The sequence below is a fragment of the Monodon monoceros genome, unplaced genomic scaffold, assembly GCF_005190385.1.
Source record: "Monodon monoceros isolate NGI ecotype Baffin Bay Population unplaced genomic scaffold, NGI_Narwhal_1 Super_Scaffold_11, whole genome shotgun sequence".
Taxonomy (NCBI): domain Eukaryota; kingdom Metazoa; phylum Chordata; class Mammalia; order Artiodactyla; family Monodontidae; genus Monodon; species Monodon monoceros.
In genome coordinates this window covers 1,750,712-1,766,519 of record NW_021703767.1, presented here as the reverse complement: position 1 = coordinate 1,766,519, position 15,808 = coordinate 1,750,712, and the positions used below count along the sequence as shown (strand labels likewise).

The 15,808-nt window shown below is 62.4% G+C and overlaps 1 protein-coding gene across 7 annotated transcripts; it reads right to left on the bottom strand.

Annotated features, from left to right (window-relative positions):
- Positions 1-4,053: 4,053 nt before the first annotated feature.
- Positions 4,054-15,533, bottom strand: CFAP410 (cilia and flagella associated protein 410). Of its 7 annotated transcripts, XR_003792404.1 has the most exons (8): positions 15,354-15,504; positions 13,881-13,899; positions 9,609-9,838; positions 8,431-8,599; positions 7,515-7,608; positions 4,889-5,412; positions 4,649-4,811; positions 4,054-4,409 (listed from the first exon to the last, which is right to left on the bottom strand). XR_003792404.1 is itself a non-coding variant. In XM_029214986.1 (7 exons), exons 1-7 carry the CDS (start codon positions 15,428-15,430, stop codon positions 5,281-5,283), a joined length of 768 nt encoding a protein of 255 aa, XP_029070819.1. In that variant the 5' UTR covers positions 15,431-15,533; the 3' UTR covers positions 4,054-5,280. The 7 variants fall into 7 exon arrangements, 4 of the variants coding, with proteins under 4 accessions (XP_029070819.1, XP_029070820.1, XP_029070816.1 ...); XR_003792403.1 differs by having other exon boundaries at positions 4,649-5,412; XR_003792402.1 differs by having other exon boundaries at positions 4,054-4,811.
- Positions 15,534-15,808: the final 275 nt, after the last annotated feature.

Here is a 15,808-nt window from a genome sequence, read left to right as displayed (position 1 = left end):
GGCCAAGGGGGGGACAGTCCCCCAGCAGTCTGAGCCTCTGTCTCAAAAGACCAGGGGCAAGTTTCCAGGGCCCAGAAACCCGAGTGTGTATGTGTGCTTGTGTGTGTGTGCATATGTGAGCATGTCTGTGTGTGTGTGCGCATGTGCACACCTATGTGCCTACATGTATGTGTGCACACGCGCCTATACACGTGAGCGGGAGGCTGGAGCTCAGGGGTGGTGTCTCCCTTGGGGGTGACCCTGGCTGGTGGCAGCCGTGTCCCCTCTGTCCTCACCACGCGCCAGCCCCAGCTGGGATGCCACGCTGACCCAGGCACTGCCCAGTGCCAGCCTTGCCCTCGCCTGGCTCCGCTTGACCCCTGTGGTGCTGGGGCCAGGCCCTTCCAGGGTGCCCAATGCCCAGCCTGGGGAAGGTGGGAGGAGCGCTGGAAGGCTACTTTTCCAGGGTTTTCGGGTTGGTTTGGCTTAAATGTGCATCGTTTGCGGATGCTGGTCTAACGAGCACTTGGCGGGACCTGGCCCCGTGCTGGCCTCCGACGCGCCCTCCAGGCCTACTACCTGCCTTCCGGGCACTCAGCCCTCCCCAGGGCGTCCCGCGCGGGGCACACAGGAGGCTGCCTGCCAGGCTGGAAGGACGTCCGCGGCGCCACCGGCCGCCTGTCCAGCAGCTGGGAGGCCCAGGCAGAGGCTGCGGCAGCTGCAGAAGGGCCGAGGTGTCTGGGTCCAGTCCCTGCCCTGCTCCTCCCTCCCTGTCGCCCCCCTTCCTCCTCTCAGCCAGCGCCTGGGATCCCCAAGCAAGAGGGGGCTCCCCGTTCGGCCGGGTTTGGTCTCAGCTGGACCTCAGCCCTTCTGAGTTGCCTGTTGGTAGAATCCCAGCGGCAGCAGGAGGGTGTCCGCTGCCCCTAGTCTCTGAGCTCAGGGAGGGAAGGCCCACGACCTCCTTATCCCTGATCCAGGGATGCCTGGAGGGGGTGAGGTGGGGCGCTGAGGTCACCGGATTAGGGCAGGCCCACCAGGACTCTCCCTTCTGTTAACTCAGAGTCACCTGACTCTTAACTACAGCCTTAACTACAGCTGTGCAGCCCCTTCACCTTGGCCATATACGGCCATATATCCATCACGTTCACGGACTGGCCCCCCATTTGGGGGTGAGGATCTGGTAGGGTGTACACGCCAGGGGTCTGGGACCTGGGGCCACCTCAGAATCCTGCCTCCCGCCACAGACAAGAAGAGTGGGCCTCAACTGCAGGAAAGCATGCGCGCAGCAGTTTCTCAGAACAGGATGGGGGTGGGGTGTGAGGCCAAGGGCGCGTTTCAGGGGACATGGCTGGGGAAGGAAGGTGCTGCAGGCCCAGGAACGGGGTGAGCCAGGGACCGGGCATCACTCTCGGGCTCCCTGAGGCCAGGACAGGGCTCTGGGAGGGGCCGGGTGGGGTCTGCTGCGCACTGGGGTGCTGGGCAGGCGTCCACGTGGTCTGGAGAGCAGGGGTGATGACCCACCTGCCTTGGGAAGCAGCCGGATCCCCACGATTCCTGCAACCCCCCCTCAGCCCCACTGGTCTAGGGCCACCCGACTGAGCAGGGTGGGGAGGGCTTGGAACCTGAGCCCCTCTCAATCCTAGCAGCACCCCCGAGGCCCAGGACGGCCCTGGAGGGCAGCTCCCCCGAAGCCATGGCCCCATCCCTGAGCCTGGTGCCCACCGGGGAGGATGCCAGGCAGGCTCTGGGACGCAGGTGACCACAAACGCATAGTTTTTCTGTCTCAGCGTTCTTGCATTCTGTCTCACTAGGCGGAGACTATAATTTTAGGCCCTGGCAAACACTGCAATTCCTGCGAGCTTTCCGGGGAACACAGCCCATGAGTCAGTCTTGCGGAGGTGACGGCACTTTGAGAGCGTCCACCAAAGTAGACGCTTGTGCAGCAGGTTCAACTAGAGCCCTTCTCCGTAATTCTGCCGGTGGCAGGGCTCGGCACGTGCTGGAGAGCATCGAAGACCACCCCAGAGGCTCCTGCGCAGGTGCACTCACGACAGGACTGTGGGAGGGGCCTCCCCTGAGGGCCTAAATGCAGGGGGGTGGGGGAGGCCCTCGGACACTGTCCCAGACCCTGGACAGCCCGGCCAGGGGACATCAAGGCAACATGCAGTGTGTTTGTCTCAGTCTGATGGTTGAGTCGGGCCGCTCACCTGTCAGGGCTGCTCACCTGTCAGGGTGCTCACCTGTGAGCAGTCCCGCCCATTGGGCACGTGGGGACGGTACAGTGACGCCGTACTGGCTTGCCTACTTGTCATGGTCCTGAGGAAGGGTTTACGCAGATGCTACGCCCCTGGTCTGGCTAAGGTTCATAGGTTTGTCTCTTCCAACCCTGCCCTGCCCACCAGTCCCTGCAGAGGGGGCAGGGCATGTGTCGGGCTCCTCAGGCGAGCTGTGGCCACCCACCTCCCTCATGTGAGGCTGTGACGGGCAGCTTTGCCCTTTACGTAGAAATAGCAAAAAGTGACAGCCCTGCAAGAGGAGAAAGACGCCGACTTCCCAGGGACCAGGCCCCGCATTGAACAGGGATGAAGACGCTCAGGTCGGCGACAGCAGGACACAGACCAAGCTCGGGCTCCTGCGTGCCCACGCCGTCCTGGCTGGCTGAGCGGCCGCAGGAGCACAGGGCAGGCACAGCTCATACTGGCGGCGCTGCTGGCCTCACTCAGCCAGGCCACCGTTCGCATCCACTCCTAGCCGGGCTAGCGCTCTTCCTTGGCCCGAGAAGATCCGGTGCTTGCCACGGTGGCATCCCGCTCGGCGTCCCCAGGTGCTCCCACACCCTGGCAGGGCCTCTCAGGACCGCAGGCTCCCCGGGAAGACACCGGAGCCCATGTCCATTCACAGTGCCCTGGAGAACCACTGTCCTTGGGATGCTGGCAGCTAGGACCCCTTGTTTCTTGTCTAATTTCCCAACTGGTTTGACGGGGGCCCCGTGAGCATCCCACAAGGGATCCCACAAGCATCCCAGAGGCCCCACGAACACTTCCCAGAGGATATGACCAACAGAGGGAAGCCCCAGTGTCCTCCCGCAAACAGGGCAGCCCTGGGCTCAGGGACAGGGCGGGTAAGTGGCCCCTGCAAGGCTCCTTTCCACTCCCGCTCCTGAAACTTGCCCCCAGTCAGCACGATCAGAGGGCGCCCCCGCTGTGTCCTCCCCAGAACTCGGGGCTCACCTCCTGACCCACTGCGGGGTGGGGGGAGCGGGCTGAGGGAGGAGGGTCTGCAGCTCAGCAAACTGGGGGGCGCTCGGGGTCCCCACCCACCCGGTGGCCGGGAGACGGGATGTCGCCTCCACGTAGGAGGCTCTGGCTGCGCTGCAGCCTGGCCCAGCGCCCCACGTCAGGTCAGGACCCAGATCTCGGCCTGTCCTGGACGCTGCGTGCAGCACAGGGGCTGCTGGCGCAGGTGACCCAGTGTTGGGGTCCGAGATGCAGAGTGACCGCCCTCGTTCCTGGGCAGCAGCTCCGTGGGGAGCACACAGTGCGTCTGACCCACCTCTGGCTGCACTGACCAGCGTTTCAGACGAGCGATGTGTCCTCTTGGGTCTCAGCCCTTTCCTCCTTAAACGGGGGCCAACAGGACAAACACACAGGCCGTAATGCCAGCACCTGCTTTGCTCCGAAACCCCACCTTCACGGTTACCTGGGGCGAAGTTCAGAGCTGGGACTATGACGTGCGCATAAAGACTGGTGGCCTGGGATCCAGGCCAGGGGTGGATGCGCTTCGTCCTCGGTCCAGCTTGAGGGCTTCAGACGGGCACCGAGGGAGCAGGTGGCCGGGAGTGGGAGCCGGTGGGCTGACAGGAGGCTCTGACTAGGGGGTGGCGAAGGTGGGATGCGGGGGGAGCTGAAGAGTCAAGGGGCTGAGGCGGGCAGCTCACCCTGACCGGAGTCTGAGTCGAGGGTCCCTGACTTAGGCGAACCAGATCGTGGGGCAGGGGAAGTGGGTGTGAGCCGTGCCTCGTGGGTGGGGAGAGGGAGGGTGTTAATGCAACAGAAGCACGCACAGCTTGTTCTGACCAGGACGGGGCTTTATTGAAGACGTGCAACGTCCCATAACACGAGAGAAGGCACATGCACAGGCCACGGCCACCTGTCGTAGATGGCCCCGCGTGGCGAGTCCTCGCTTCCCGCGGCCAGACCTCACCCCCTGCCCTGAGAAGTACGGGGGGCCCCAAGGTGAACCACTGCCTTTCCCGGGGCCCCCCATGAGGCCAGCGTGAGACGGTTGCACCACGAGTGCAGCTTCATCTTCCCGGAGCCGGTGATCTTTCGGGCTGGTGTCTTGCACACGCTGTGGTCAGTCCCCCTTGGGTCTGTGCAGCCCTCATGTAACCTGACACACCCTCGGCTCCCACAGGGACGTGGATGTTCCTGCCCCAACAGGACACCAGTCCCTGTCATTTCAAGCCCAGCAAGAAGGGACCTCCCCTAACAGCTCGGCGGGCACCCTCCTCCCCTTGCACTGGGGGCACCAGGAAGGACCCCAGGGCTGTGGAGTCACCGCCCGCATCCCAGTCACCGCAGCAAGGCCTGCGACTCTTCCCAAAGAAAGAGAACATAAGACGCCTTTTCCAGAAGGCTGTCCCTTCCCACGCGGCTGCTTCCGGTACCCGGACAGAAGCGGCAGGCCTGTTGTCCAGGTCTTCTCACTCGGGCAGCACAGACCCTGTGTCGTGCGGGGCTCTCAAGAAGGGACACAGTGCACTGCAGACAAAACGTCCCTGGAGGCGACAGGCAGCCCACCCCTAAGGCTGCCACCGTTCTGGAAGTCTCCTGTGGTCAACAGAAATCCATCCCATGACAGCGTCAGACAACTGGCTGAGAAAACATGCGCGAGCGACTGCCCTTACCTTTAACAAGAATGTCAAGGCCGTGCCTGTCATTCAGGAAACGTCTGCTTCCAGGTCAGACTTTGGAAAAATATTTATTAGGGAGGACGGCTGCAAAGCCCACCTTCAGGAAGAGGCAAGTCGAGGCGGCCCTGCCATACAGGAGGGCATCTGGCTACGGCCCCTCACAGCAGAGGGCACAGGGGAAGGCCTGCCCAGCCAGCCCCTCCTGCCCTGGCGTGGTGCCCATCCACAGCGAAAGCTCGGCTTTCCTGGGTGGGCGAGGCTTCCTAAGGACGCAGCCCTGTGCGCCGAGGCTCAGCCTGGGGTCAAGCAGAGGCCGCAGCTGTGACCCCCACCCTCCCAGGTGTTCGGGAAGACGCTGGACTTCAGCTCGGGGTCCCCGCTGACAGTCACTCCATGGCCTCCTGCAGCTCCTGCTTCTGCAGGGCCTGGAGCCGGCTGACCACGCGCTGGTGGACGGCCTCCAGCCCCTCGCTGTCTAGTTCCCGCAGCAGCAGGAGGACGGCGGTCAGGACGTTGTTCTGGGGGCACAGAGAGTCACTGGGTGAGCATCACGCCTGCGAGGCTGGGCCGCCCACACCACGACACATGCGCACATTGCGGGAGCATAGCCTTCAGGAGGGCGGCCTTGCAGGGAACAGGTGGAGACTCTGGCAGACGGAAGCCACAGTCGTGGCACAGGTGTGGCACTCACCGCCGGCAGGGACTTCCTACGAACTGACTTACCTCCTGTTCACAGCCCTGAGGCCCAGAGAGGCTGGGCGGCAATGGAGCAGAGGCCTGCAGCAGGCTCTCGGCAACACGCACTCAAATGCACACGTGCTTAGTGTGTGATGCACCCGTGTCCACATAGCTACACCTGGTTTCCATCTGCATTTGAGCAGGGAAACAATGCCATTTCTACTAGGAAAATTCTGGAAGGATTTTGCACAGGCGGCTACTTGAGCCGATCCCTCTTGTTGGATGAGCTGAGGCACAGCCGCAAGCCAGAGAGTGCAGCCCATGTGGACACATGAGGACGTGGCTCAGGGGCTCACACTTGGGGTGCCGATCCCTGGCTCTGCAATGCCCCAAGACTCCTGCTGCCCTCAAGTCTCACCAGCCCTCCCCCGTGTCCCCAGGTCTTCCTGGCCACCGGCACCTTGCACTCAGAGGCTTGCGGGGGGCTTGATGCCCACAGGGACACCCAGCCTGGCCGGGACCCTTGGTGGCAGAGCCAGGGCCCTTCTGTCCTCTGCTTTCAGAGCAGGTGTCCTGTTTGAGCAGGTTTGATGGTCTTTCGTTTGCATTTATGGCAGGTGCGGAGTTGAACTAGTGTCTTCAATCTCTGGTCCACCCTGCACTGCAGAGGCCCTGGAGTGGGAGTGAGGGTGCGGGGAGCTTCAGGCCTTAGCCCCGCTGCTGGGCAGACCTGCCACTGGGGACGGTACATGCCTCGGGCTCCTCCCAAAACATGTGGGAAGTGTGTGCAGGGACCCTGAGCTGCCCCACGCGGCCACCTCATTGAGGAGAGTGTTGCCACGAGGGGACAGTGACCTGCCGGGGTGGGGCAGGGCGGGAGAGACTAGCCACAGGCCAAGCGACTGCTGCCTAGATCGGCCTTCAGCCCGCGGTCACATCTGTCCACAGCCTTGGGGGCTGGCACTTCCCAGGATGGGGCCTCAGTCCGTCCACTTCTGTACCTCCCGTGAGCTTTGCACGCATTTCAAGTGGTCACCGCATGAATGAGAGAGGCCCAGCCCGTGGCTTCGGGCAGCCCCGCTCAGACTGTGGTGCCTCCCTTCATGATGCCACAGGGAGGTCACAGCACCTGACAGCTCTGGTCAGGCCGAGCCAGGGGCTGGAGCAGGTGCTGGGGGGTCACGGGCCTCCCCACAGACCCTGGTTCAGACAGCTCCCCTTCCCACGTAAGCCGGTGGCGAGGTCCCCTCTGGGCTGAGCTGACTGGTGACCCATTCCCCTGCCAATGACCGGCTCAGGGAACTGACATCGAGCCTGCTGGGGGTCAGGGGGCACATGGGGAAGATGTTGCACTGGTAAGAGGACACACGGCAAGAAACGGCCCCACCCTTCTGCCGGCCACAAGCCTGGAGCAGGGCATCCCTGTGAGCGCAGGACGAGCCCAAGCACAAGCCGGAGTGACACGAGAGGACTTGGAGGGACCCGGGTCCTCGCTGATGTCACTCAACTGCCCACACGACCTACTTATCGTTCAGCCAACAAGCCGTGGTCCTTACAGGGATGCCTATGGAGCCGTGGGGCCTGCCGCCTGGTCACTGCACGGGGACACCGCCACTGCCCTGGCCAGGAGGGGCCCTGCTTCTAACCGCAGGTGGGAGGCCTCTCCCCAGGCAGCAACCTTCCCGCCCCCAGACCACCCTCGGCACAGCCCCAGGCGCGGGGGGGGCCTCCGCTGCGCACTCAGGCACCCCTCCTCCGTCTGCCATGCCCAAGCAGCTTAGATGTAGACACAGACATTGGACCCAGATGGTCAGCTTCCCACCCTCTAGGGCCTGGCTTCGCGCATCCCTGTGGTGTCTCCAGCCCCCGCCCCCCGCCCCCCAGCCCCCAATCTCCACATTCCGGGGCCTCTTCCGGCCAGAGCAGCCTCCGTCACACTCACCCTGTTCTTGCGACTGCTTGTGGCCGCCCTCTGCGAGAAGGAAGGAAACTGGTCCCGGGAAGGGCGCTTCAGGCCGAGCTGCCCCTGGATGCTGCTGGTGGGGGCGGGCGGGGGGAGGACAGCAGTGCGTGAGGCCCGAGGGGCGTGGAGCCCCGCCCGCACTGTTCACACAACATTTGTGGGTCTGGCGCCTCGGGGAACAGCGAGGAAGGGGCTCCTAAAAGTGGACCCCACCCTGTCCGCAGGGAAAGCCCCACTGCAGGACTCTGCTTCTGGGGGGACAGGAGCAGTGGACGGAGGGGCCGGGGCAGCTCTACTTCTCTGACCCCTGGGGTCACCTCCCTGCTCCTGGCGCTCCCCCCAGGGCCGGGGGTGGGGCACTAGCACAAATGCTGCACGAGCCCCAGCCACGTGCCCTCCCCGTCCCGCCGCGGGACAGCAAGGCACGTGGGCCGCATCTGTAAGCGGACACCCAGCCTGGGCCCCGCTGTGAACAGTGGTCTCCACCACGTTCCTCAAGTCCAGTTTCTGCCCACAAACGTCTGTGACAATCATTCAATTGAGGTGCCCTGTGGGTCAGGGAGGGAGGGCCCTCCCTCAGCCCACACGCCCCGCCGTCCCCGGGGCTCCTGAGGCCACACAGAGGCTCGGCCGGCCACGGCCATGGCCACGAGGCTTCCCTCCTGCCCGGGGGCCCTGCGCGCCCACCAGCCCACCGCCCTGAGTCCGCCACTCCCTGCGGAGGGCTGGTCCCACACTCGCATGAGCTCCCTGCCCTGGGTCTTCTCCTGGCCACGTGGCTGACCCCAGGCTGGGGGCCCCTGAGAGCCAGCCCAGAAACAAACACCCACACCCCCCATCCAGCCCCAGAGGCGCAGCCGCGCGCGGGAGGACAGGGCAGGCCCGCGGGCCACACCTGGTCTCCTCGCCGAGGCTCAGCGGGTCCCGTGGCATCTCGGCGGCGGCGTCCTCGGCGCTCAGGGTGTAGGACAGCTTGGGCGGGCCATTCCCTGAGTGCTGTCTGCTGGGGGCCGTGACCTCCTCTCCCTCCACCAGCGCTCGGGACACCTCCTCCTCCGTCACAGCTGGGGAGGGGGAGGGGGAGGGGGCAAAAGCATCAGTGGCCTCACCGCAAGCGAGCCCCGCGAGCCGTGGCCCCGCCGTCCCCTCGGCGCTCAGCACGGTCTGCTTCGGGGATGAGGTGGCTGTCTGTCCACCCCGACGGCCAGCACCCGGGAGCAGGGCTGGGCCCCCCACCATTGCATCCCGCCCTGGAGGTGCTGGAGAAACGACAGATGGCCAATGACTGCTTGTGAATCTGAATTTCAGCATTTGCCAAAAGCAGATAGATACTCATAAAAAACCCTAAACTAAGACCCTAAAACTAAACCCTAAACTAAACCCTAAACTAAGGTTTTTAAAAGGAATAGACCACACTACATTTCTTCTATTTCACTCACACATGACAGTTTATCTGAAGCTTATTTATATTAAAGTCATTCACCTAGGAGAAAATAATCGTGCACATAAGGGTCAGGAACCAGCACAGAGAACGCCAGGGGATTCACAGGAAAAAGGCCTGGACCTGGACACGAGCTGGAACCCCAGAGGCGGGAGCAGGAAAGGCCCACACACGTCGCCTCGTGCGTGATGGAGGAGATGCGGCTTGGAACGGCAGGAAGGCGCCCCCCAAACCCCCACCCCACCCCTCCAACAGCAAGGCAACCCGGGGTGGGAGGGGTCAAGGACCGATGGAGCACCCTCACCTGCTGGCATCACCACCTTGGGACCCTGTCGACCAGCAGTGATGCTGCCCGGCCACCCAGACCGTCATGAGCTCCCAGGGCAGGTGGGTGAGCATTTGGAGCAGAGGGTACTTAGCAGGATAAAAAGGAGAAGCAGCAGCTCAGTGCTTCGACGGCGGGACCGAGAAACAACGGTGCGGGTTCAGCTGAGATCCTACACTCCGCGAGGGGCCGTGCTGGGCGGCAGACGGCACAACCTGGGGCACCCCGAGGAGGCCGGCCTCCCCGGCACCTGCGAGAGGGGAGGGGTGGAGCCTGCCCGCGTGCGACCCGGCCCGCGGGCACCTACCCTGGTTGTCCAGCTTCTGCAGGTGAGGCAGGTTGCGCAGGACGGTCATGCGGTAGAGGTGAGGGCAGGCGCCACAGCAGGGGTTCTCCGCCAGCCACAGCACACGCAGGCACGGGAGGCCCTTCAGGTAGAAGAGCTCCGCCAGACTGGAGATGCAGTTCTTGCGCAGGTAGAGCTCGCTCAGCTGCCGGCAGCGGCTCACGGGCTCCAGGGTGGAGATGCTGTTGACGCTGCAGGGAGATGGCCGTCAGTGCCTGCCGGGGCACCCCCGCCCCGCGGAGACGAGAGCACTGGTGGGCCAGTGCCCACCTGCCCTCACCTTAGAAGTAGGTCAGACCCGGCCGTGGCTAGTCAAGTGCAAGGGAGGGCCCGGGCCCAGGAGAAAGCCCTGGGGGCGGGGGAAGCTCCTCCAACTGAAGGTGGGAGCGGCAGCCCCGGCTCTGTTGAGGCCGCGAGGAGTCAACCTTAGGGGTAGGAGGTCTCAGCCCCCTTACAGGACAAGAGACTGCGGCCTCCCCGGGACACACCAAGCCCAGAGCTGGCAGCGGCCAGGAAAACCCATGTGGCCAAGAACCAAGCACTGAACTTCCAAACCCAGGTTCACCAAAGAAACAGCCACGGGTTTAAACGATGAGTGACCCAGAGACGGGACAGCCGCCAGGCGCCCGGCAGAGACCTACAGGCTTGAGCTGACGGGACGGGATCACCCCCTGCACACCCAGTCGGACCAGCCGGCTGAGCTCAAGGGGGGCAGCCGAGCATCCTCACGCCCTGAGCCCCAGGCCGCAGGGGACCCTGCCCGACGTGCCAGACCGGTCTAGACCACCCTGTGCTGGACGCTGCATTTGTGCTGGGCAGGCTGTCCCAACTCCTGCCTTAGGGCCGCTGCTGCCCCATCCGACACTCACTTGTCAACGTGGTTGCTGGTGTGCTCGGTGCCACCTCGCCCGGCAGCCGGGATGAGGCTGACGCCATCTCACCACGAGCAAACCCAGGCTTTGGAATCCTCACCATCAGGGAAGCTGCGCAGGCCATGGGGTGAAGCGAGAAGTTCAACCTGCGGCGGCCTGGAGTCCCCTCCTCGCCCACTAAGGCTGCCGCTGCTACATACCGAACGCGACCCCAGATCCAGATGCTGAGATCCTGACCCCCAGGGCAGTGGTGTTAGGAGGTGGGGCCCCCATGAGCGGGGTCAGTGCCCTTATAAGAGGGACCCTGCAGAGCTCTCCGCCCTTCTGCCAGGTGAGGACACAGGGCGAAGATGCCGTCTGTGAGCCAAGAGGCAGCCCCTCACTAGACCCTGATCTCGGGCTTGTGGCCTCAGAACTGTGAGGAATCAATGTCTGTAAAATCCCACTAGAGCAGCCAGAATGGACTAAGCCTTCCTGCCCATGGGCACCAAGACCAAAGCCAAACTAACTCATCTCACAGGACGGCCAACCCGCATCCAAGCAGCAGTCCCCACACTGCGGGGGTCCCACCAGTTCAAGCGGCCAGACAGCCCGGCGACAGCCCTGGGCACTGTCCTCCCCCGGCTGCGGCGGTGAGAACCCCTGCTGCACGACGAGGGGGCCTTCGGCTCGGAAGCCCGGCAACTTGCCCCAGATTCCTCAGACAGCACTCGGCAGCGATGGGGTTAAGTCCGCAGCCCGCTGCAAGTTTCCTGCTACTTTTGGGTAATGAAAGTGTAAACACTTGTTTGTCAGGTAAGGCCTTCTGGGGCGTGGGCTCAAATCCCAGCTTCACTGATAATCGTACCAGGTGAGTGACAGTGGACGGCTGGTGCCCCACCTGCCCCACTGCGCGTGCTCCTCCTGCCTCCACCCCACCCCACCCTGGGGCCGCTGCTGCCTTCACCCCCGTCCCACAGGCCTTGCAGCCAGGGAAGCCAAGGTACACAGGGCCGAGCTGGGCCCTGGGCGGGAGACTGGTCCTGGGCCCACTCCTTCATTCATTCCTTCGTCCCGCAAGAAGGTGCCGGCCTGAGCCTGTCGGGTCGGGACTGGGGGTGCGTGAGCACAAGGTGGGCGGCACGGCACCCACCAGGTGACCTCGGAAGTCGCAAAGGAGGCCGAGCAGAGGGCTAGGGAGGGACAAACAGGATGGCCGGCTGTGTGACGAGGAAGGTAAGTGACGGGATCTGCACGGGACCAAGGGCCTAGGACCCCACATGCAGGGCGAGTCCTGCAACCTTCTGAGCTGCCAAACAGGGAGTCTGCCTTCCTTACAGGGCTTAAATCTCCCTGAGGTTTTAGGTGTGGGGACCTGCAGAAAGCACCCACCCCGGCATCTGGCAGGGTCAGCTCCCTCCCGGGCCCAGAGCAGACAGGACAGGGCTCAGGGCTGGAGGGCGTTCCTCCCTCCGCCTGACCCTGCAAACTCCCCAGGTGCCTGAAGCCCCAAAGACAGTATTTGGTTCTTTCAAGGTTTCCTTTGTTAAACCGCTAATGATTCTGGAAGAGGTCAACTATTGCCAAGGACAGATTGTGTGATGCAGGGAAGCTGGCAGAGCTCCAGGCAGTGATGGAACCAGGAGGGCAGGAAAGGCTGGCACGCTGGGGCAGACGTGGTCACCCTGGGGCGGCTGCTCACCATTAGGAGGGCGGCACCCACTGACCTCCAGGATGGGCAGGGCGAGCTCAGGGGGAAGCCCGGGTGCCCTCCAGAAAGGGGGGCGGAGCTGCAGAGCAGCCAGGGCCTCGTGCTGCCTGGGCCTGGCCTGCAGCAGCGGCCCTCCTACACCTTGGTTGGGAATTTTCAGGTTATTTAAGGGCCTGCAGGAGGGATCTGAACATTCTCCTCCTCTTCCAGCCCCAGTGACTTAAGAGTGGAGCGGGCCGGCATTTACTACCTGAGGGTGATCACTTCCAGGCTGGGCATTTCCCGGCATATGGAGATCTAGGAAGGAAAAGAATGTGATTTTGCAAAAGTCGCTGGGCACTGGCCCTGTGACGTCACGCCTCTCCAGCAGCCAAGAGAACCAAGTTGGAGCTGCAGTCCACCCCACGCCAAGGGCCTAAGCAGAGGAGTCTCCCTCGCCCCAGGAGCACGCAGGGCTCTGCATCCCGCTCCCCTCTGCAGCCCAGACGTCCCCTCTACCTGATGGAGAAACGGGCACCCTCCCCACGACTTTAAACAGCATCTTTACTACCAAATGCTACCAGCCCTCGAGACAGAGCATTCCTAATTTTAGAGGCCCTCAAAGGACATTAGTAAGGGGAGCTGAATGGACGGAGAACCTTTCTTCTTGCTGCCCCTGACATCCAGGGAAAGGACAGAAGCCGCTTCTGGCCAACAGAGCTGTGCCAATAGGGAGACAGGCTTGAAACTGGATCTCAGACCATCTTAACACTGAGTCAGTGGAAGAGAGCAGCAGGGCTCAGGATGGACCACGCAGGCTCCCTGACCTGTAAGGCTGATGAACGGTGAAGCCCCAAATATCTGTGTGCCTGCCAGACCCCACGCACGGGGCCAGATGGGGTCCCTGCCATCAACAAGCGCACAGTCTGGTCAGAATGCTTCACACCTGCGGTGGGTCTGTTCTCTGTGACAGTGGTGTTTTGCTTCGTTTGTTTTTGCTGCTGGGTAGGCAGCACTTCAGCTACAGAATGAGGCGGAACTGGCTCTTCTGGGCAGCCCTGACAGCATCTCCAACTTTGTTTCTCAGAAAAGGTACGGTTCAAGGTACAAAACAGAAGTCAGTAAGAACCCACTGACTAGCACCCACACTCTGTGCGAGCTGGAGACATTCATTCCAGAAACGGGTGGGCGGGGGCAGAAATCTATTCATGGACATACAGCTCAGCCCAGCGGCCCAGCTCCGTGCTCTGCCCCCACCCAGGCCCCATCTCGTCCTGCCATGGGAGTCAGGGTGAAGCTGGATCTGACCAAGGGGAGGAGCTGAAGTGAAGAAACTCCTCGGGGACGTGAAGTCCAGGAACCTATACAAGGAACCCTCCGGCTGAGCGCACTGCTTTTAAAGCCAACCAACCAAGCCACTGGGGCTCTTCCCCGGGTGGGAGCAGGTCTGTGCCTTGGACCTGCCCGCTCCTCCGTGAGGCCTGCCTTTCACCTGCAGGAGAATGTGTGCAGGAACATCACAGTGCACTTGGGTCCTGTGGAACTTTTTCTTCATGAGTGGTTCTGCCTTACAAAAACTGCTCAAGGAACAAAGTACTGGTCGGCCGCCTGGATCGAATGGGAGCCGTCTGTCAATTTAACCAGCCTCCTGGGGACCAGGGATTGTCTGGAGATGATCAGCATGATACTTACATCAGTGAGACGGCTGCCCCTGGAGACAGAAAAAGACATACGCACTTTTATTTTGTTAAAGTTGAATTTAAAACATTAAAAACAAAAATTAATGACAAACGTCTACAGACTTTAAGAGTCTGTGATTTTAACAACAAAGTAAAAGAAAGCTTTCCCAGATAACTGACAAAGGTGCCAAAAATTGTTTCCTGGTTGATTTTGGACGAAGCTATTTGATACTGGCGGCCTCCTTCGCAGACTCGGGCACAGCAGACGATGCCCCATTTGAAGGACACCAAGATTTACTCATTCTCAAGGCTGCTGCACTGAGGGATAATTCCCTCACTAATGTGCATAAACAAGGGAGTCTTTGTAAGGGCCAAGTTCAAAGGCTAAACATGAGACTTATGAAACACACTTCAGAAAGCCTGGAATAGGGCTGTTGTGCCTCCCTGCTTAGGGGAAGAATGACCGCCCCATGCAGAACAAAGGCACGCATTATTGAAAACAACGACAGGGATGCCGTGGCCAAGATACCAGATGTGCAGCGCAAAGAGAGAGGCTTTTAATGAACAGGCAGAGCTCACTGCAGCCAATCTGCCCGACACCAGTGGGAGGACGCTCTACTTCTGGCTGAGCGCCACCTGAACTGTCCAGTGTACAGGGCGCGTGGAGCCGTGCTCTGAACCCCCAGTGAACGTGTGCGGACCTTTCCGGAGTTTCAGAAGTACTTCTGGTCCTTCCTCAGCTCAGCTAGGCCTGGCCGCCCTGCCTTTGAGCCTGCACCTGTATCTCTTCCTGTCACCTCCCGGACAGTAAGTCGCCTGGGGACAACCCCTCTCCGTACGCCCCCCCCCAGAGCTCAATTACAAAAATGTTTACTGAAGCATCACTTTAGAGTCTCAGTTTCCTTTCTTTCCCCAAGCAAGGGTGTCAATCACCTTGATCTCCCACCTTATCAGCAGGCCTGGCTCCCAGGGACTGCTGGCAATGTCAGAGATGAGACCTGTCCACAGAGGGAAACGTCTGCCCACTAAAACTACCTAGAAGTCCAAGAACAGTCTTCAAGGTAATTCCAACCGTTTCCAGCAAGGAGGGCTGCTTTGGAGCTGTGTGTGAAATACCACTGCTCAGGGGTGAAAATTCTGAAACGACCTTTCCCCAAAGGCCCCCTGAGCTTATGGCATCACCTCCCAGAGGCTGTGAGCCCCCTGGCACCGGGCACACCAGCCTGGACAGGGGCCAGGAAGGTGAGGCCAGAGGTGCCCCCCGCCTCCATCCTGAGCCCCTCTGCATCCTCCGCAGGCCCTTCTCGGTCCCGCCCCAGAGCAGAGGGGGCGGGCTGGGGTCCCCGCTCCAGGGCCGAGGTGCCGGGCAGGGGTCTCCATCCCTAGACGGCTCTTCCCAGCCCTGTCCCAGAGAGGGGGTCCCGGGAAGGGGGTGCCGGGCAGCGGGCAGGACACGCGGGGACGGCCCCCGGCCTCTGGGCCTCACCAGCAGTTGAGCTTCCGCACGCTGTGCAGCTCCGAGGCCTTGGCCCGGGACAGGACCATCTTCCGCGTCAGCTTCATGACGGCGGGCAGCCCGAAGGCCTCAACCCGGCCCAGCTCTCAAACCGCCAGCTACCACTGAGGCCGTCCGCCAGGCCGCGGCTCTTCTCCAAGGGGCGGGCCCCGCGTCGTCAGGGGCGGGTGCTGAGAGCCCATTGGCCGGCAGCGAGGGGGCGGGCCGGCGCGAGCGCAGTGGGGCCGCCAGGGCTTCTGCTCCGCGCATTGGTTCCGCCGCACATTGGCTCCGTCTCGCCGGCTCCGCTCTGCCCCTGGCGCCGAGCGCCCGGTTCTGCGCATGCGCATTGTGGGGGACACCTCTACCCCCCCCCCCCGCCCCCCACCCCGGCTCTGACGCGATTCTGGCGCGATTCTGAGACGACAAGGTTGGAGACTGCAGCC

Bases quoted from the DNA above. Each gene is read 5' to 3' on its own strand.
- CFAP410 (XM_029214983.1), bottom strand. From the start codon at position 15,430: ATGAAGCTGACGCGGAAGATGGTCCTGTCCCGGGCCAAGGCCTCGGAG. The intron at 8,600-9,608 runs GTAGGTGCCCGC...CCCCCTCCCCAG, and splicing joins GCAGAAGCTGGACAACCAGG to CTGTGACGGAGGAGGAGGTG. The intron at 7,609-8,430 runs GTGTGGCCCGCG...CGCCCCCACCAG, and splicing joins AGCCTCGGCGAGGAGACCAG to CAGCATCCAGGGGCAGCTCG.